Raw genomic sequence first — 22,157 nt, 5'->3', positions numbered from 1 at the left:
AGTGTGTGCTTAGCTGGTATGGTCAAGTGGAGAAAATGACATGTATGGCTACAGGGAGTGGTTGATACAGTCAACAGAAGCAATATTACCTCTATAAGATGAAATTCTGATCCCTATTTTTCCCCCCTATGGCCAGTCGTATATTATCCCTTTCACCACACCACGAGGGGCCAAGGCACGGCTACCAAAGTTCAGATCATTTAACCCACAGGAGACCACCCTATATCCCTGGCTTCATTTACATGTTAGAAAATTTTTTGGCAACTCTGATGTACAGTAGGTAACATAAGAGTAGCAATGCACCTTTCATCATCATCATCCCAACCCTAATGCCCACCAGTACCACTGAAATTGCCCCAATCAGGTAACAACGTAAAGTTTAATGTATCTTCATCATCATCACACCTTACACTGCTAAAGTCACCCTAAAATAAGTATGGTATATCACTCACTACTACCGCACACACATACCCGCTACAGGTACTGCATTAATAACCACTAATTATTCCAAACATTGCAATAATACTTGACAACTTGGAAGAATTCACAATATAGTCCTACTGAATATTCCCTGGTATTATTATATACAAAATAACAGTCATCGTCATCCTAACCCTAATTCTCACTACAAAACCACTGCCATTACAAAAACTTCAGTACATCTAGAAATGGTCAACACAAACCAACTACGTACTGTATGAGAGCTAAAAAGTGTACAGCAAGTCTTCATTATCAGCCACATTACTTGATAGTTTTTTCTGCTATCAAGGCTGCAGTAAGCAAATAATACAATACCTTGCCTATTAATCCTCTCATGGATGGGACAACTCTAGTGGCCAGTTCCAGCTAATGTTAAATAATTTTTAGCTGAGATTAAGTCACATGAACCCTGGGTGCCAAGACTGTTATTATTGTGGTTAGGAAATTTTTTAGTATTTTATTGCAGCTGATTCCATATGATTTTATTCACCCAGGAGTAATTCACAAAGGCTGATAGAATTAACATTTCAGAAAAAAATAAAGTGATTGCCCATTTTTCTCCCAGTTCACAATGCCACTTGTAAATTAAAAGGAAGATTTATATCCACATAGTGTTGTACCGTTACAGTTTATACAGTTACAGTAAGTAGATGCGGCGTGCAGAAATGCTGGATCTTGGGGAACAGACTGCCAAAACTGATCACAACTGGATGCATTAAAAAAAAAAAAAAAAAAAAAAAGTTTCCTCCCTTTCACAGATCATGGCATTGTGAAGTTACAAAGTTACAGCACCGTGGAAGAAGTTGTATGAAACTTAAACACACTGTTTTTTTTTTAAGTCAGTGATGTTCCGAAATATTACAACTTCGTCTGTACAAGTGATACTGAAAACTGAGCTGTGGAGTTTAACAGGCAGTCTCTTAATAACTAACTGTGAGGCTTCATTTAAAAAAAAAAAGTATATATAAAATGGCACTGTATAATGATGACTTTCTGTATACTGATCTATAAACATTCTTTGGGTCTTTGATTGTACTTGCAGAAATGTTTCACCCTCCGGTGGCGTACGTTTTTAGGCAACAATCGGTGAATATTATTATCCTACCAGCTTAAATTAATGTAGATCAGGAGCGAAGGCAGTTAGTATGTCCAGGAGTGTTGGCCTGCTGTGTTTTTGCATGCTTACATAAATCCCTGGCCCTTCTGAATTTGTGGTTTACTTTTAGTATATTACACCTTTGGATTCCCTTGTTATGTTATTTATGCCTCTGTAAATGCATTTGAGGGTAGGAGGCAGCATGGAGGTCCAAGAAGGTGGAGGGAAATTTAAGTGAATGTGTGAATACATGAAGTATGGACAATGAGGAAGCAAAATAAAAAAGAGAGAGAGAGATGATCAAAATTGATGGATGAACAATGTATGAATATGTAGAAGACAAGAGTTTCATTGTTTTTTTTTTTTTTTTTTTTACTGCAGTCATCAACAGACATTTTATTAAGCTTTGGAAAGATCATCATAATGTAGGGATTTATGTAGACAGTTTACATAAATATCATCACCATCACCACTATCATCAGTCATCATGATTTTCATCATCACCCCTCTCCTGTTGGGACAAGAATAGATTGGACAATAGGTAGAATAGGTGCCAGGGAATGTTTGAAGTGAAATATGTCTCTTGGTTTATAACCAGTGGGGGAGAAGGGCTAATGGGGTCCTCTCGTGCTTGACACCGGCAGTAGTGCCTCAGCCAGTCTCACTATAGTCCGTCCATGTTAACTTGGTGGAGATTCGTCCCCTTCCAGCTTATTTCTCAATGGTCACTTGCAAAGTATGGCAATACTGTGACTTTATGTCCTCTCCATGACACTTCTTTGTGACTAGTACCGTATTGCTTGTGTTTTATTCGTTCATTCATTCATCATCTAATCCTGTGTTGCCCCATGAGAGCATAGGAGCCCAGGCATAGGGAAGTTGGTCCTGACATTTAAGATGAGAGTGACCAGCCTCACTCATCCCTGAATGGCATTATGTAAGCAATAAACCCCAACCATCCCTTGGATGTAAATCTGCACAGGCTCAATCCGACTGGAATGCCTTAATACTAGGCGCCATAATTTGGTTATATGGTTACCACCCAGCATAGCAAATGGTTTCCTGGTGTACAGGAAACCATTTGGCTTGTCACTCAGTGTAGAGCCACTGACAGACAGAAGAGGAAAGAATGAAGGAAGACAGACAGAAGAGGAGGGAATGATGGAAGAGACAAAAAGGGCAGGCACCTGAGAGCAGCACTACATCAAGTGGATGGTGAACGCCCCCATAGTATTATAGCTCGGCATTAATGACTAGCAATTTTAGGCTAAGTTAAGATTAACAAATTATAGCAAGATTGGAAGGGAAGTAAGAAAAGAATAAAGAAAGAGTAGATATCAAGTATCAGAGCTCGCTATTTTTCTGAAAACTGTATTATAGTTCTGCAGGTACAAAATACAGTATAAAAATTACATAAAATACACTTAAAATCATTCTGGCTATAATACAGTATTTTTATGTAAGTCACAGTATACCAAATAGGTAACACTGATACCAATGTTTTTGGCATGTTAGAGATTACTTGGTGATACTGGTAAACAAAAGCTTTTCTATAGTACTTATGAGCATGTAGGCAATAAAATGTGTTTCTCCAGAGAAGTCAAGATATTCAGAAGAAAAATATGCTGTCAGGGGAATTTTACTACAGCAGTAATGAATTTTACTCATTATAATTCATATTCCTGTACATTATTACTGCCTGTGCATATAGTCTATACATATATGACAGTAATGGCCATGTAAAAAAACTTTCTAAACAGCCCAATTAAAAAAGAATCACAATTCTATATACAACTCATGGGCAAGAATTAAAATAAGGTACAAGTGCATAAGTGAGGCGGCATATTCCCACACCCACTGGGACAATGTTGAGTCAGATGAGGTGATACTACAGTAAGTTTCTTAATCCACCTCATAATTAACAAGGCTCCTTACTACTTCTTCCTCATGTGTATAATTCTCTATTTGATGAGTTCATCTGTTATTTATGTAATCTATGTTGATAATACAAAGGCATAAATAACATACATGTGATAATCATGATGTAATAATCATAATTAATCATTAAGGAAAAGATGCTGTGGAGCAGAGGAGAGGTTTTGGCTGGCAAGGCACAAGTGACACTTCTAACGCACAGGGCCTCCAATAACGTATGAGAAATTATCAATGTGTAATTCATTCCAGCTATCTTGATATCACAGAGACATAAATACATAGAAGGGAATATCGAGGTGTAATAGACGAAGATATTAATGTACTATACACAGATGTAAACTGGTAAGGACAAAGTGGGAGGGGGGGGGATTCGGTGATGAGAGTACTGTCCACACAGTGAAATAATTTTAGATTAACAATGAGACATGACCACAGCAGCCACAGAGGAGGTGAAGGCAAGTGTTGGAAGGACAAGAAGGCAGGTTATTGGTCGACTTGAGATATTCAGGCATGATCAGCATGGTACAGTACAGTCGAAGTTAGAGGGACAAATAAACTCAGAATGAAACTGTCCAACGGAAGAGAACATTTTTAAAAATCGTCAAAAGAATAAAACTAAAATGTCACCAGCTGAATGGGTTAACAGTATCATTCTGTTTCCAAATGAACTAGAAATGTTGTAGAGAAACGAACCTCAAGGAAGTTATACCAGACAGAAAGTAATATAAAAATTTTTAAAATCTTAAGTCTCAGCAGCAAGCATTTAGGTAGGCTGCTAATCATGTGAAATCGTGAAAGAGAGAGAGAGAGAGCAGCCATGTCAATGTTCATATATCTTGCTAGAAGAGATACAGAGAAAGAGAGTACCAAAAGAAAGCAAAAGAAAAAGGAGAGCAGCCAAGTTAGTGTCTGAATCTGTTACTGGAAGAGAGGAAGGAGTTAGGTCGGTTTTTAAAGCAAGATAAATCATAGCATCAGGAGAGAGAGGTCAGGTAGGTTATAGTCTGAGATTATTGCTGGAGGAGTAACACAGAACACTATTTAAAAAAAGAAGAAGATTGATAAAAGGGAGACAGCTGGGGCAGGTCAGTGTTCAAACCTACTAGTGCGCCTAAGCTGTGGGTTTTTTCTGCGCCGCTGCACCCTGGCAGGGGAGTCACCCTCATCATCACTATCATCATCATCCTCTGGCGTGCTCAGTGTCACCACCTTGCGAGGAAGTGACTGGATGTATGATGTTACCTGGGCATCTGGCTCCGTGTCATCATCTATCGAATCATCCTGTGGAGGGAAGTAAGATGTGCCTTAACCCAGGTGTCCATTTGTTGACTATATGGTTATGAATGAACATATCAAATGGCTTCCTGAGTTACACAAAACCATACAGCTTATCCCCTGGTGCAGTCACCTGAAGGCAACATGAGAAAGGTTGACAAAATCTACATATTTATCATCCAATTCTTTGCTGCCTCAAAAGGAGCATAGGGGACTGGGGCTTGGCTACTCAGCCTGAACATTTAAGGTAAGGGTGACCAGTTGTTTGCCTCTACGTAGCATTATATGGGCAATATACTCCCAACATCTCTGTGATGTAAATCTATATGGGCCAGATCAGGTTACAGCACCTTAACCCAACAAATTACATCCATCATCCAATCCTACATTGCCCCATGAGGAGCGTAGGAGCCCGGGGCTAGGCAGTTAGTCCCGACATTTAAGATGAGAGTGACCAGCCTCACTCATCCTTGAGTGGCGTTACATGAGCAAGCAACCCAAACCACCGCTTGGATATAAACCTTCACCGGCTCAATCCGATTGTCACTCAGTATAGAGTCACCATATCAAGTGTTAATAAATACTCACGAGTTTAATCTGCCTTCTGCGTTGCCATCGGTGGTGTGTGACGCAGAGGTATATGCACATAACTGAGCCAGCTGCCTGCACCAGCACCCACCAGATAATGTTGCGGATCTGCGTGTGCTGGAAGATGTCAGCACCAAACTTGATGCAGACGAGCGACTCGATGCACATACACAGACCATACACCCAACACTGAGTACCCACACGTTTACACCGGGGATCAGTCACATAGCTGTAGTATTGCCTGTTGAGACATGTAATATAACGTATCAACACTGGCAATCCATAATCATCATCATCATCACCATCACCACCATCATATTACCTCTATTCCCCACTAATATTGGGATGTGTAAGGCCCTGGAGTAGCAGCAGGAAAGCATAAACATACATGAACTATTCGTACTGTATATAATGAACATTAAACAGGAATGAAAATTTTTAAGATAAAGATTCACATAAATCTGCTGCTGTTAATGAACTGATGCTGAGCCTAATCATAAACTGAAGAGCTGACCTGATAGTGGGTGCAGACATTGCCCCAAGGAGTAGGATGCGGATGAAGACGAGGGGGTGACTGGGTGGCATCTCAAAAATGTGCTTGATGAAGAATGTGTTGAGTTCAGACAGCTGCCAGAAAATAACCAGCTGTGAGACGGCCAAGAAGCGCATGTATGTGCACGTGGGGTCCAACCAACGCATCGCAGTCCATGACTCAGGGGTGAATTGTAGCACTGCACGCTTCAACTTACCCGTAGTTGTCTGGATGTCCCTGCAAACAATGATACCAATGAGACAAAGAAAAAAAACAACACCACACAACACTACATGACATGGGAGCTACAGCACTGCACACTGAAGCTTACCCATCACTGTCTGAACATCCCTGAAAACAACAGTGAAGCAATGACAAACACAACAACACTTCATGCTTCAGCTTACCTGTCATTGTCTGGATATCCGGTCCCTGCAAACAACAACAACAATAATGATGCAAGTTTGTATGAAAATGAAACTGACAGTGCTCAATGACTGGTAGTTACTTTCACTATTTTTTTTTTTTTTTAAGTGGGTAGGAGCCAGAAAGACCGAAGGGGAAAAAAAATAAATAAATGATTGCTAAACCAAAAGAATGAAAGAAAAAATTTGGATGCGACTGACTTGATACTCTCCCAGTTGAAGTATCGCATTTCCATGATGTGACAGATCTGCATGCCCACCCAGATGCCAAGGCCATTACACAGAAGCACATCCAAGATAAACGCATCCCACCAACACTCAATGAAGTTGGGCAGCAGGTGTGAGAATGCAATCTGGGGATGGTGTGATATGAAGGATTAAGGACTAGGGTTAACAGTGGAAGTGAAACATATCTCCATTGTTGTCTTGTATGTATATATATATAAAGTACTGGTAACTAAATAAGCAATAGCCAAGTCTTACTACTGTACCCCTTTAAGAGTTTATGAAGGCATGAGGCTGGGCTATCAGAGTTTAGATCATTTAAACCATAGGAGACACCCACTGTTCCTTCTTGCATTCATTCATTCATCATCCAATCCTACATTGCCCCATGAGAAGCAAAGGAGCTCGGGGTTAGGCAAGTTGGTTCTGCCATTTAAGATGAGAGTGACCAGCCTCACTCATCCCTGTGTGGCATTATGTGAGCAATAAACCCCCAACCACCCCTTGTAGCATTAACCTGACAGAAAATCCTCCAATGACATAGCCACCACCTTTAAAGCTGTGTTTTTATGGTACCAATAACTATGCATGGATTTTGATTATGCAGGACACTGAAACTTCTCTACGGTGTGTGAAATGAATGATCACTGTATCTTTAACTTGAAAACAAACAAGTGTGGGTTGTAGGAAGCAGGGTTGGCCGTGTCTCACCTCGGTAATCTCCCACATGACTGAGATGGTCCAGAGGATGCCGTAATGTCGTATAAGTAGTGTCTTCATGATCCAGCCTGTGAAGTGTGCAAAACAAAAGAAGTCGATGCTCTCCCACAGCCTCGCCAGACTCAGGTCGTCACACTTCTCACCCCATTCACCCTGTATCATGGGAGGGGTGCAGGGCAAGGTCAGGCAATGCATCAAGGCACGAACACTGGAGAGGATAGACTGTCATCCAGTGTTGTATTCGTATCATGGGACAAGCTGTCATATTCTAGTAAAGGGCCAGACTCACATTCTGACTGAGGTCCAAACTGTCCTATTCTTATAGAGAGCCAAACTGCTGTATTCTTAATACTGAGAGTATGACAAGTTCACAAATAAGGTGGACAAATGAGTTAAGGGAACAGTGGTGGGTTGGAATAGTGACCTCAGGAACTTTTTATGAACCCCAAGATGATAAACGTCTGACATCTGATCCACATAACAGGGGAAGGCTTGCCCGTGAAATATAACTGCCATTCATTAAACACCTAATGAGGATAGAGCAAGTTCACCTCTCTACCAAATGTGCTCGGTAATGTGATATGCAGGCATTTTCACATAACCATTAAAAAAAAACTGATGGGACAGTCTACACTTTAATATCATCAGTATCATGACATTCATATATTTTTTAACTGCCACTGAATTTTAATCAACGAAGGGGATATTTCTTATAATGTGGAGAGGATGGAGGGTGAAAGACTGACGAAGAGAGTGTATGTGAGTGAGGTGGAGGGGGGAAGAGGGAGGGGGAGGCCGAGGATGAGATGGAGGGATGGGATGGAGAGGTATATGAGAGAGGGGGGTGTGAGTTAGGAGCAGGGCAGTGAAATGGCGGGGGACAGGGCGACATGGAGGCGATTTGTTTGTGGCCACCCCAAACGGGATTGAGGTGTCTGGCAATAAATAGATAGAGAAAAAAATTAACTTCATTAACCCCTTCACTAAGCAAAACCTTCCCTAAACTGACTGCATTTGCTGTGATACTGTAGTGGGTATCTAAGACATCCTCAAAATGAAGGAGTATGTACTCTCAATAATAAGAATACAGATGGAAGTGCAGGCTACCACAGCATGCAAAAGGGGCTGCACACAAACTCAGGCAACTGTCTTAATGTGTGTTGAAGGCTTGGTGGTGACTATTGCCTTGATGATCTGTTTCATCTGGACACTTGAACATGGTGTTTGATTAGCAGATACCGGACATGCACAATACTGGCTGTGGAAAAGGTCTGTGCTGTAGGAATCAGGTGTAGCAGAAACTGATGTGGCAGTGTAAAGTGTAATGTTGTGTGAAATGTGGCAGTGTGTGAGATGTGGCAGGGACTGGTGTGTTGTAATGTTTTGTACTGAACAAGAATTTCTCTGATGCCTTGTCATATTATAAGATGATGATGATGATGATGCAATGGATAAAAAGAATCAGTGGAAACAACTCCTTACTAAAAAAAAAAAAAAAAAAAAAAAATCCATCAAAATAAATCATATAGCTACAGTAGTTTCCATTTAACCTTGTACAGTACAGGCCTAGTTTACATCTTATCAAATTCCTGATCTCTGAAAGTAACAGCACAAATTTAAAGTATGAAACAGAGTACAGTATGGATGAATCGTATGCACAGTGAAATTGTATTGTGATGACGAAACACATGCTTGGCAAGTGGATATACATCAACTATATGAATAATTAAGTGTTAAGTAAGAGAAGGGTGCATACTCTCACACTGAGGTTTGTGAAGCTATCAAGCACCTCTTCCCTGACTATTTATTTCTGCATATGGCAAGCTAATATTCTCTTATACAGATCAATAGCAGGACACAAATAACATCATTATCCATACCTCTTTTCCCACCTAAGGATGGAGTGAAGTAGAGTCCTGATAGTAGAGAAAAATTAAACATAAATAAATACAAGATAATAACATGTCATATGCAGGAATAACCATGTAAGGCAGAGATGCAGACAAGCTTCCTAAACTCCCCAGAGTATTGTATGTGTAAAGAAATAAGTGGAGTGACAAGAGGCATCACATATTTGACCTGGTATCTATATATGGACATCACTCACTCACTTATCTGCGTAAAATGTGAGTTAGAGAAGAGGGAAGACTGTGCGTTACCTTGTCCATGTCAATAGTGAAGTTCGTCAGCTCGGGAAACAGCCATTCAAACATACTACGCACTGTCCGGTAGTCCTGTAAACACAAAGGAAAGTTATTATAACCCTTTCACATTAACCTGGCATAGATTTTGGCCATTATGAAGCTTTTATCATGTCACTGAGTGGCATGAAAAGACAATGCTATGGCAATTTTAGGTCAGATTAGAGTAAAAGCAGCTCTTTCACCTTAACTTAAAGAGATTTTTGTCCTTTTGATACATGGTACTGTGGTATCTATTTATCTGCCTGTTTACAGCTAGATGCCTTAATCACACAGGGAGTGGCCACAAACAAATCACCTCTTTGCTACTCAGTCCTCCATCATTGCTGCCCTCCTTCCAACTCACCCCATCCTCATTCATATACAGTACCTCTCCATCCCCACCTCCATCTCCCCCCCCCCTCCCCTTCCACCTCACTCGCATACATTCTCTTAGTCAGTCTCTCATTCCCCATTCTTTCCATCTCCCCCCTCTCCACTTCCACCTCACTCACATACACTTTCAGTCAGTCTCTCATTCTCCATTCTTTCCACAGGGCCAAACCATCTCATGGTACTTTAATGTTTTCCAGCACATCCTTACCATCAACAGTAATGCATGGCTCTGTGACCTATCACTCCCAAGTGTTACCTGAAAACGAATAGCACACTGAGTGGGGATAGACCAAAGATGATGATGACAATGATGATAATGATTAGGTGGCTAACCTATCATTCCCCACCATTACCTGAAATATAATGAAGAGCAGGAGTAACATATAGAGTATGGACAGGCCAAAGACGATGCGCCAGATAGCCGGGTGTGGTCTTGTGAAGGGGCCATTAGGGAAGGCCATGATGCTGATGATAAGGAAGAAGAACACCATCGCCGCAAGACCCGCCTGTATGTTGGACTGGATGCTCTCATTTTCATCTCTGCAAAACACAAAACAGTTTCTTCATATATATCATCATCATCACCATCCTTGGTAGGTGGTGGCGACCATCATCCACTGACTTGATGTAGTGCTGCCTGCTTCTTCCTAAGCCTTTATCATTCTTTTTCTGTGTCTGCCCTCCTCTCTTCCTATTTCTCCCATCTTTCCTCTCACTTCTTATTGCTTTTCTTTAATTTACAGGTGGCTTTACATTGAGTGACAAGCAAAATGGTTTCTTGCAAGCCAAGAAACCATTTACAACACTGGGTGGTAACCATATAACCAAACCACACATGCTCCCTATGTGTTAACAAGTGGGTTGGTGGAGGGTTAGTGCCCCTCCCTGTAAAACAAATAACTCAGTCAAATGGCCACCCCTTATGGGATTGTGGCATCTGGCAATAGACAGATAGATCACCATCCTCACCAAGATTCACTCTGTTTAAATTGAAAGGTTAGGTTCCAAAAGAGGATAGAAGTACTGTACCCTCTTTCACATGCTGTTCTTAAGCCTACAGGAAATTAAGGATGTATTAAAGAATGAGTAATGTGTTGGACAAACTCGAGGAAAACTCCATTTTATAAGACTATCAAAATCTTAAGAAAAAAAAAAAAAAGCCAATTATCCTTCAGATGTTTCTATATATACAGGCAAATGGTAAAAAATAAAATTAATGCACTTTCAAGGCAACACAACCATGGACAATTTCATTTACAACTGTGCAGACAGTGAATGAGTAAGTTAACACAATGTAGTGAATGAATGTGCAAGGGCGGTGAATATGTAAACAAAGAAGGCAATGAGTAAACAAAACCAATGGATGAGTAAAGAGGTGGTGAATGAAATAGTACGCTTAGTGCATAGGGTACATGAGTGAGTATGGTAGAAGGTGAATGTTAGCTACCGGTAGTTGTGAACGAGCTGTACGAAAAAGTATGCTAGGTCTACTAATATTAGAATGTACGAACGTATAGAACGACACAGTACGTACGATCGGGAAGGTTGTGAATTACTGCTGTATAAAATGGTATCGGTACAGTACTCTAGATGGTGAATGGGTACGTACACACATTAAGTGGTCAATGAATGAGTACGTACAGCAGGTGGTGAATAAGTGTTGCGTGAGGGTGAGTCAGTGAGTAGGATTTACCTTGACGCAATCACCAAGTTACCTGAAAATTTCACTTACCTCGTAAATGCGAAGTAGATGAGTCCTGATATGATTACTATTAATAAGGTGATGGTATGAGGCTTATAGAAGAACTCTAGAGATATGTCATCCACTGGGCGCTCGTTAATGGAGATAAATCTATCGGAAGCATCAGAGCCAGAAGAATACGTCCTCCTGCGGGCCGCCATGACTGTTGTTTACAAGTGCAAGCAGAAATGAAAGTGGGACAAAAAAGATTTTTCTTCGAGCGTATAATTTCCCCTGAAAACATGATAATACTGTACTAATTTAGTATACTGTATTAGGTATTATTAAAAATACTGATAACGGCACTCCGTAATGTATAAAGAGAGCTTACACATCCATATTTGTCATGTGTAATCCCTTTTATTTTTTCCCCGTCTCCCATCTTTTAAGGCTCACTGTTGATATGACATTACAATACATTCTCTTCCTAATTATTTTTTATTGTCACTGACAGCAGTAAAATGTTCATCTTTACAAAGGACTACACGGGGTCTATGAAGTGGTTTGCCTTTGTCTGCTTCTTCCTTCCTCATTATACTTCATTCCTTGACTCTCACAATTTCCCTCCTCCCTGCTCTCTCCCTCTTTCTTGTTTATCTCCCCTTTCTCCAGCACCCCATTTTCCCTCACTACCCAGTCACTCATTACCACACATACTGTATCACATAACCACACCCATACACTCACACTACTCATTACAGTCTCACATTACCACATACAACCTCACAATATACACTACGTTACCCTACATCCCCACACACCACCACATACCCCTTCACACTCACTTGCATCATCTCACTCCTTCACACTAACCCACACACTCTCATTACATACGTTTGTAGTTAATGGTACTGCTCCAGTCTCACAATATTCTTAGAGTTTATTGGACTCCCAAGACTACATCACTGGGTTTCAAGAATCACCTCTTCTTTATCAGTTTAATTTTCCACTTATGCAATGTACATCAATATTAGAATCATTCAAAAAACAGAATAGTATGTTGTAATACATAAATTACATTGGAAGATGTGTTAGTAAGTCTCCTAGCTCCTCAGTGAGTGAATTGAGTAACAGTTTATAACAGGTAGTAACAGCCACTCCCACACCATCCTTCATGAGGTGTTTGAGTCTGGGGCTACCACAGTCATGGAAATTTAAGGGTAGGTCACCAGCCTAGGCCACTGGTAGCATCATACACCACAAGCAGCAGTTTTGTTCTTAGACCCTTCAATTCAGTTACTTATTTTTAACTTCATTCTTGCTATCAACAGATGATTTTATTCAACTTGTGCATGACTTTTCACAGTAAAGAGGTTAGATGCAGCTTTAACATTCCCTTCACTATTACAAATTGACAAAATTGTTGAAAAAATAAATAAATAAAACATCTGAGGTCACAGGGCTGAAGAAGTTAAATGCAAATACCTGAAGTGGTTTAAAAAATACCTATGCCATCAGTTCAGTATATACACTCTATCATTCACACACGAACACACATACTCAGATTACTTCAACAAAGAACAGCAACTTGTGTCCAACCCCTTATAAAATAGTGAAGAATCTTTCATGAATATTTGTGTAATACTGGTACTAAAAACTACTAACTTAATGGTCCAGTAATGTCCAGCACCAAGCATATCACAGCCAGCTGAGTTAAGCTGCTCCATAAGATTTGTTCTTCTTGCTTGAAAACTGGAAACATACTAAGCTACAGTATCATATACCCCTATTGTTATTATAATAATCAGAACACAACAAAGATGTTAGCCATGAATTTTACAACAGACACATCCAAAGTGACACAATATCAGCTGAGTATGATATTACACGAAGATGGTGCTTCTGTCACTCTAACTGCAATGATATTACTTAAAACAGCAGCATGAATCCAATTATCCACAAACCAATGGACCTAGACTGAAACTATACTGAGAATACATTTAACAAGACTCATCTGCATATTCATTTGTCCAAAGCCACACTCTGACTACATTTAAAATACAAATTAAACCCTCTGAACTAAGGAATATAAGTAATGTATACATTATACGTATATGGGGTGGCCAGGGTGCCATGCCAGGGCACATATATTCTTTCTAATCCTTCTTCTTTCTTGGCCAGTTTGCTAAGAGTCCATATCACTGGATGACTTTCTAGCTTGGCAGTGTGGAGTCTTCTGTGCAGTGTGAATGGTTACTGTGGTAGAGTTCCATATCAGCTGTCCTTCCCGTAGAGCTGAGGAAACTAGATAGAGCATTAGCTATTATCCACCCTCCTCACCTCCTACAGCATTCTGTTTACAGCATGGACTACACTACAACACTTTTAATAGTATTTAGGACTCATTATCATGGGCCTCTGAGGATTTCTGGCACCTTATTCTTGGCTGCCGATAAATGCAAATACCATAACTAGTAAATAATTAGTCAGCATTTTTTTTTCTTTTAGCTGTTGAGTTCACAAATACAGTATCTTCTCAAATATTTCCTAATAAGTTTCATTGCTGCCACCAAAGCTAATTTACCAATTTATACTACCAGCTAAATGGAAAAAGTTGATATTTTGAAATGAATGCACAATATATATTAAGGACTGTTGTTTAACTACTGTACAGTCATGTACAATGATCTGTGTATGGTCAAGCAGTCACCATTGGATGCCAAAGACTTCACATGACACAGTTTTACAATCATTACCAGAATCAGACAACTAATTCTGTATATGCCCACAATACTGGACACTTTGTAACTGAGCAATGGTTATGATCTTTCCACACTCCAGGATATTCCCAAATACATTTTAGAAAACTATAAAATTATACAATCATCCTGTATGTATGAGAATATAACCTACTCAAAATGTAATGGGAAGTGACAAGGTAATTTTTCTATCAAAATGACAGGTTTGTTTATAGTCACTGCAGTACTAAAGTCATTTCAGTTGACCTAACTTCATCCATCCCAACCCAACCTGACCTAACCCATCACTAATAGGCATTAATAACAAATCTTTATATTTAACCATGACTTGCAGCACCACTACCTAATTGTATGGATTACCTAATCCTTCAGTGTTGGCCATACCGTCCTCCTCAACATGAAATAATGGAATACTCAGCAAGCTGCTGTCGATGGATTTTCTCCTTCTTCTGGATGGTGAAGGGTATGCACAATTGTAAACAAACCCTATGCGTAAATCCGAAATCCGTATACTTTTTCGGGGTTGCATTAACATAAATTTATCAATATAACCCTCACGATTATCAGTTGTACCTGTGTAAACGTGAACCCAAACGTCATCTGGTTATTACCAAAATTTTTTGACGTTAGTCATCAATCGAGAATCGTAAGGAATGAATTTAGAAGTGTTTCCCCAAATGCCAACACACGCTTCCTCAGAGGAAAAACAATAGAGGATTGTGACGGTAATCAGCATTTTAAAGTTGAATTGTCCAAAGCTTTGATTTCAAAGTGATTTAAATTTGGCGGGGCATTGCGCCGTCAGACCGCCATAAGGGTGCAGCTCCTTGATGACGTCACACACTGCTGCCTTGCGGTGGCTCAATTATATACAATTTTACCTTGACAATTTATCTTTATTCACCACCAGATTTATTTCAGTCACTTAAAGTGGTACTGTGTTATGTGTACCAGGAGCTACAGCGAAAGTGTTTGGGATAATAAGACAGATAAAAATGTTTATAGGAAAATGGCGGCGAAGATTTTGGCAGCTGATGTATTATTTTACCATGACAGTCCACCTTTATCGATAAACCGATACATGGGAACGAGTTGGGAAAATGATGCTCATGAAGTAGAAAACACCACATAGACTCAATAACCCGCAATAATGTAGGAAAAAATATTGATAGGAACTGATAGGGAAGATTTTGGCAGCCTAGGTCAGTCTTGTGGCGGCTCAGCTGTTAGTGGTAAAGCCGTCTGCTACGTCAAGTGAATTTTCATTTATTTACATTCCAAGGCCGAGCTTCCTGTGTCCGGTAAGTATCCATGGCGACCGTCTGGCTAAAAAGATTGTTTGAAGAGGTTAATGAGGCCCCGGGTGGCTCGGGGATTTAATAAAGCGGGTAAATGAAGCAAGTGGTTGAGGTAGCGGCGGCTGGGGTTCACTTCTCTACTCCTCCTCCTCATCCTTCTCTCTCTCTCTCTCTCTCTCTCAGTAACCATTGGCCATTGTCTTCCATCTCGATAGATTTATGATATGGTGAAGATGTAATTCTTTTCTTGTATTGCATTGCATATTTTGGTAACGTTTGAGCTTCCAGTCATTTGGTAATGATTTACTTCATTATGTGACTTCTTATGTCACATCACTCAGGTTGGAGCTAATGGTGTGTAGGTTTGAAGCTGAAGCACATATATTACATAGGTTTTGTGTATTTGTATTTTATTTTGTTTGGAATTAAAAAACATTTTTTAATATAACCAAACTCATTGTATTCATGTTTCTGAGGTTTTCATTTTATTAATTACATAAATTTATTGGATACGGTAGGTTAGATCATGTTAAAGTATTAGTCCATAACTTTGCTCCAACTCAGTTCCATAGAACATTGATGTGACCATTGGTATGAGGATTATTAAAGGTTTTGGGTACACTAGGTCAGTTTTGTGTACAAAAAGGTGTGCAATACTAACCCAATGTGTCTGTATCATTAATCCATATTTTGTCTATATCTGTCTGTTGCCAGACACCTTAATCCCATAAGAGGTGGCCACAAACAAATTGTCTCCTTGTCACCCTGTCCCCCACAATTTCACGGCCCTGTTCCCAGCACACACACCCCTCTCTGATATACCTCTCCACTCCATTCCTCCATCTCACCTTTGGACTCCCTCTCCCCCCCTCCACCTCACTCACATACACTCTCCTCGTTAGTCTTGCTCTTATTTTGATTAGACACAATGGTGGTTTCTTGTTTCATTTTATTCATGCTGATTGCAGATTTTATTTAACCTTGGAAAATGTTCTCAACCAGGGGACTGATGAATGCCAAATTTGCCCCCTTCAGTTTCAAAAATATCTCATTGTGTAGAATCATTTGTAGATTGGGAGAATAAAATAAATGTCATCAGGTGGAAGGGTTTAAGAATACTGGGTAGCTGCTTAGTTATGCAGTGGCTCACAAGTACCGTAGAGTTGGTGGTTGAGAACTTACTGTTGTTTTTTAATATTTATTTACGTATTTGTTTTTCATGGTCTCACTTTCATTCTCCACAAGGGAGATGGAGAAGTGGGCATTAGGTGACCAAGGCTCATACGGTAGGCTACATGCAGGCGTGTTGGAACTTTATAAAATGATGTGATTACACCTTTGTAGGCCCATCAGGAGTTCAGTGGTCCAGGACTAGACTACTTGGGTTCAGATTTTCAGGGTAAGAATGACCAGTTACCAACCCCAGAGTGCCATATTTATCTATTTATATGTCTGTTTTGCCAAATGCCTTTATCTCATAAGGGGTGGACACATAAAGATCGTCTCCACATGACTGTCCTCTGTCATTTGGCTGCCCTCCATCCAGGATACAAGTACTGTACCTCTGTCAGTTAAGGTTTGATGATAGCCTGCTTGTTAAAATGTTTATTGTGTAGCTAAGCATTGTTGGCTTTGTAGTTATTTCATTTTATTCAGTACTCCAGGGGGATACTGCTGTTGTAGCTGTATAGTGTAGGATACATTTATGATGATGTCAGTAGATATTGAGACTAGGCCTGGGCCTACTGTGGTTTCAAAATTTACATAGATAAGACAGAGTGCCAGTAGCATATTTTGACCTGCAAACAACAGTGATGTCTCTTGATATACCATTATTCCAGTACCATTACTGTACACTATTATGTGATGCAGAATTTAGAGTAAATTGTAATTTAGTGTTAAATATTAGCATGAAAATTAGCACCTACATGAAGTTTGGTAAGTTTGAATAGCATAAAGCAAGTGAAAATAGCCTGTAGCCTACTAGGTGTAATGTTTCCTCCTGGTAATGGTGATTTTGGGGGTAACTGGATTCAAGGTAATCAGGTGCGATTATGATTGAATTTGCAACTATGTAAGACAGTTTAGCCTTACTCACAGGACTGGATGATTTATTTATTTATTTATTTTTTTTTTTTACCAGTACTGTATTTTGGAGTCTCACTGCAGGTGAATACTTTCTATGGGTGTAATAAAAGATGCAACACCTATGCATTTGCTGTAGTTTAATACAGTAGTAGTAGTAGCTGTAGTCACAGTTTCATGTGAAGCATTAACTCAGTGGGCTACAGGCTGAACTTATCCTTCCCAGACAGCCCTCCTTCCTCCTTATGGGAGATAGGATGGGAGTTGAGTAACATTTGTATAGCCAGGCATTGGAGCTGCCCAACTAGATGGTGCTACCATAGGAAGGTGTCCCTCTCCAGCACTCACTGGTACCGTATGTCTTATTCATCGTGCATCGCATTATCATGGACACTACAAAGGTTACAGTGAGGATGACTGTGTTTGATTGGGTGACTTACAAGTCAGCATTAATTAATATAGTATGGTACTCTTAGTTCACTGATAATGTCTTATGTTTTATTTGTGAAAGATTCAGATGGTTTTGCTTAACTTAGGAGTCAGCTCTCAAGCTGGAGAGATGGGATATAGCATATACAGTAATTAGGTGCATCAACCAGAGAACATACTGTATATAATTTTCATATTCTTGCTGCAGCCAGACACTTTATTCCACTTAGTTGTTGTAGCCTCAGGTTCATCTGGAAGGTGAACCTGGTGGACTGCAGAATGAAATTGCCCGTCCTCTGAAGTCCACCATCCCCCTCTGGAGGGATAGGGTTGGGATCGAGGGACCTTAGTATAACCAGGTAGCTTCACTGCCTAGCCATATTGATGCCTCAGTGTGAAGGTGTCACTCACAGCATCCGTTCTAATAGCGAAGTGGGGCTTAATGAGTCCAACCCCACCAGTTAGGTACCGGTAAGATTATCTCAAGGTTAAAAGTATTGTAAATACTGTACCAAGAATTATACGGTATTATTGTATCTTGTAAATACTTGTACATCATCACATTGACAGGGTTAGCTAATGGTTTTCTTGGGTTTGTTGTCAGGTACCGTACCATTTTCTGTTCTTTGATGTACTGTAACTCGGAAGTTTGAGGTGTTCTAAGTTTAAAAAGAATTTTACTTTCAGCACCTGACAGGTATAGCTGTTGAAATTGTTTTGTCAAAAGAGGAAAATACTGTACCTCATGGGTCAAATGTGATGATTTTCTTTGTAAATTAGTACAGTTTAGTGGAAGTCTGATATCCATAAGGCATTTTAGGAGTTATTAACTTGTATATACTGTACTGCAGAGGGTATTTTACTTATCTGTACATCCTTGTTTTTACAGTACTTTTTTCCTTTTTTCCCCTTCCTTCATTCTTTCCTCTTTCTTCTGCCCACAGGTGACTTTACACTCTTTTGTCTTTCTTTCCTTCACTCTTTCCTCTTCCTTCTGCCTATGGATGACTCTACACTGAGTGACAAGCCAAATGGTTTCCTGTACATCAGGAAACCATTTATATACTGCACTGGGTGGTAACCATATAACCAAATTATGGTGCCTGGTGTTTTAGTGGGTAATTAAGGTGCTTCTGTTGGATTGAGCCAGTGCAGATTTATATCCAAGGGGTGAATGGGGTTTATTGCTCATGTAATGCCACTCAGGGATGAGTGATGCTGGTCACTCTCATCTTAAATGTCAGGACCAACTTACCTAGCCCCAGGCTCCTACGCTTGTCATGTTGTACAGGTACCAGATGCTAGCCCGAATGGTCATTATGTTAGCGGTTGTAGTTGTTGAGGAATCCTATTCTCTCAGGCCGAGCAGATTCATCAACTGCAGGCAAGCAACTTGCCCTACAAGGCCATCCTGTGCAGTGAACCGATGTTCCCTTGCAGTGGAGAGTGCCATGCTACAATGAGGTGAAGGGATTATTGTAGAGATTTGGTTCATGGATGGACACCACATTTGTATCTTTCCACCCATTTTAACAGAGGCTTCAAAATAGGCTCCACATCATCCCGTTATCTGGTTTTGTAAATGGTTTTGTGGGTTATAGGAAACCATTAGGCTTCACACATAATGTAGAGCCACCTGAAGTGGAAAGAAGAATAGAAAATGACAGGAAGGATTGGAGAAAAAGCAAGAGAAGAGGGCAGACAAACTAAAATAATAAAAAGTGACAGGAAGGATGGGAGAAATACCAGGAGATGAGGGCAGACAAACTAGAATAATAAAACGTGACAGGAAGGATGGGAGAAATAGCAAGAGAGGAGGGCAGACACAAAAAAGCGGAATGATAAAAGTGAACGAAGAAGTAGGCAGGAATATATCAAGTAAGTGGATGATGGTCACCACCACCTGCCACCATTTGGTAGCAGTAAAGCTGGTTAGTTATGGACTACATCCATTTTGGAGTGCCTTAGCCTACTAGTTCATTATTTGTGCATAAGTATCATGGTAGTTAGAAAGTAAGCCTCTAGAAGCTCATTATTGTAGTTGACTGCATGAACCCACAGAGTGAAGGGGTACTACTATTTTTTATACTTATTTATTTATTTATTGTTTTCATGTTGTGAAAATTTTATTCAGTTCATGATACTTTTCACATTGGAGGTTTATGTACCGTTACAAACATTACGAACCCCATCAATTGGAGAGGCATTTACCAAGTTTATTAAAAAATTTTGGTAGAAGTGAGAATAAAGATATCATTTGTATTTAGATGTTCAGGTGCTTGTGATGATAATGATGAAGATATACTTGTGATATGTATACAGAACTAAGCAAACAAAGTCTCCCCTAACCAGCAGCAAAGTTAGAGCAAGGCCTACCTGGAAATCAATCCCCTGTAGGACAGTATATTGTTTTTACTCTCACTTGGTCTAAAATTGCCGTCTCTCCACCATCAGTACTGAGTTGTAACAATAAATGAACACTAAAGTACAATGCTAGTCATGAAAAAATGCTATGGAAACGATGTTGAGCCATAGCATTGTCTTAGTATTCCACTTAGGTATGTGAAATAAGCTAAAAAAAATCTGCTCTCTCTCTCTCTCTCTCTCTCTCTCTCTCTCATCAAAACTGTAGCCACAAGCTGGCTGCCTTCACCCTCACGGATATTGTTAGGCATTGTATTGGTAACTGATAAACTTGATTAATTAATCCTAACTTAGAGCGGGTCTTGCCTGGGGAACACATGGGGGATAAATTATGTAACGATGGAGTTGGCTTGTTTACCTGTAGTTCATTTACCTTAACTTGGTGGAAATTTTCATCCTTTTTCTACTTATATCCTGTAGCTCAGTGGTAGAATATCACAGTGACAGGCTGTGGCTCAGTAGCCATTCCATACCACTTCTTCATGACTAATACTGTGGATGTTGGGGAAGGAATGGATGTGAGAAAATGGAGAGGGGGAAAAGGAAAGGAAGAGGGGCAAGTGAAGAGAAGAAGAGGAGGGAGAGATGGGAATTGGGAAAACAAGGAATGGGGGAGGAGTAAAGCTTTGGAGGTGTGTGAGGTGGATGAGAGGGAAAGCAATTGTTTTCATCATCATCTCCAGTGCCTTGCTCCCTCCTGGGAACCCACAAACAGGAGATGGATATGACAAAAATACCTCAAGGCTGCCTTATTCTCACATATCTCTCACTCTCTCAAACATTCCATTCATTTTCTCTTCTCTTTCACCAGTATACAGTATTGCTTTTGCCCCACTCTCTTCCACACCAAAATAATATTCACTCTGTCATTAAACTGTCATTATCATTTAGTTTGATGATACGGAGGAATGGAGTAGAATGCCACAAGGCGAGTGAAACCGTTGGTAGGTAAATTAAGACAAGATAAGAAAATGGTGATCATTATACCTCTAGCAATACCTGACCATGTTGCTGGGTAATTTTAATTGGGGATGAGATACAGTACTTAAAAAAGTTTTTTCTGGCGGCCAAAGTAGAAATCAGTGCTACCGTAAACATGTGAACAGTGGTAGAGTCTCTGATACCATTGATATACCAACAGGTGAAGGTAAATATAATCATTAATACCAGTTTCATTGTCTTAATCAGTCGTGTATATACGGTATTTTTACTGAAATGCTTCTCAAAAATGTTTGTAACTCAGATGGAGCTGTATTACCGTGAGCTAAGGGTTATTTCCTTGAATGCGTCTTTTGATCATGTAGTATGTAGATTCCCAGTTCTGCCACTTGGAGAAGAGCTGAAAGCCTTTGAATAAGAATCTTCATTAATTTTTCTAATCATGCTTGTGATTGCTATGTTAATATTCATGTCTGCTCATTTATGCAAATGCAAATTGTAGGTATGAAGGGTTATGGGTTTGCTTCTGAATCCCAGCTTTGAGCTGCTGCAATTCCCACTTGTTTTTACCAGAACCATTTCAGTATAGTGACGTCATGTTCATTTTCTTGTTACTTCCAGACATTTTCATTTAGCCTACCCTAAGAAAAACCTCTCTTGCTGATGAGGAAAGAAGCAGACGCTGTTGCC

General features: G+C 39.9%; 1 protein-coding gene and 1 long non-coding RNA gene across 2 annotated transcripts in view; one reads left to right on the top strand and one right to left on the bottom strand.

Annotated features, from left to right (window-relative positions):
* Positions 1 to 3,877: 3,877 nt before the first annotated feature.
* On the bottom strand, positions 3,878 to 11,754 carry LOC145406184 (phosphatidylserine synthase-like). The gene is made up of 8 exons (XM_080277381.1): positions 11,585 to 11,754; positions 10,206 to 10,392; positions 9,436 to 9,510; positions 7,268 to 7,429; positions 6,533 to 6,684; positions 5,889 to 6,143; positions 5,375 to 5,615; positions 3,878 to 4,792 (listed from the first exon to the last, which is right to left on the bottom strand). The coding sequence occupies exons 1-8, from the start codon at positions 11,752 to 11,754 to the stop codon at positions 4,598 to 4,600; spliced, it is 1,437 nt and encodes a 478-aa protein (XP_080133507.1). The 3' UTR covers positions 3,878 to 4,597.
* Positions 11,755 to 15,301: 3,547 nt separating this feature from the next.
* Positions 15,302 to 22,157, top strand: part of LOC145406181 (uncharacterized) — a 50,931-nt gene continuing 44,075 nt past the window's right edge. The window contains exons 1-2 of the long non-coding RNA XR_013898503.1: positions 15,302 to 15,328; positions 15,516 to 15,593. This is a non-coding gene — a long non-coding RNA (uncharacterized LOC145406181). The remainder of the gene's footprint in view (positions 15,329 to 15,515; positions 15,594 to 22,157) is intronic.

This window comes from Coenobita brevimanus, chromosome 69, assembly GCF_032717465.1.
Source record: "Coenobita brevimanus isolate Jiangsu-jjx chromosome 69, ASM3271746v2, whole genome shotgun sequence".
Taxonomy (NCBI): domain Eukaryota; kingdom Metazoa; phylum Arthropoda; class Malacostraca; order Decapoda; family Coenobitidae; genus Coenobita; species Coenobita brevimanus.
Note: the sequence above shows the minus strand (reverse complement) of the source record. Positions and strands in the feature narration are given on the sequence as shown.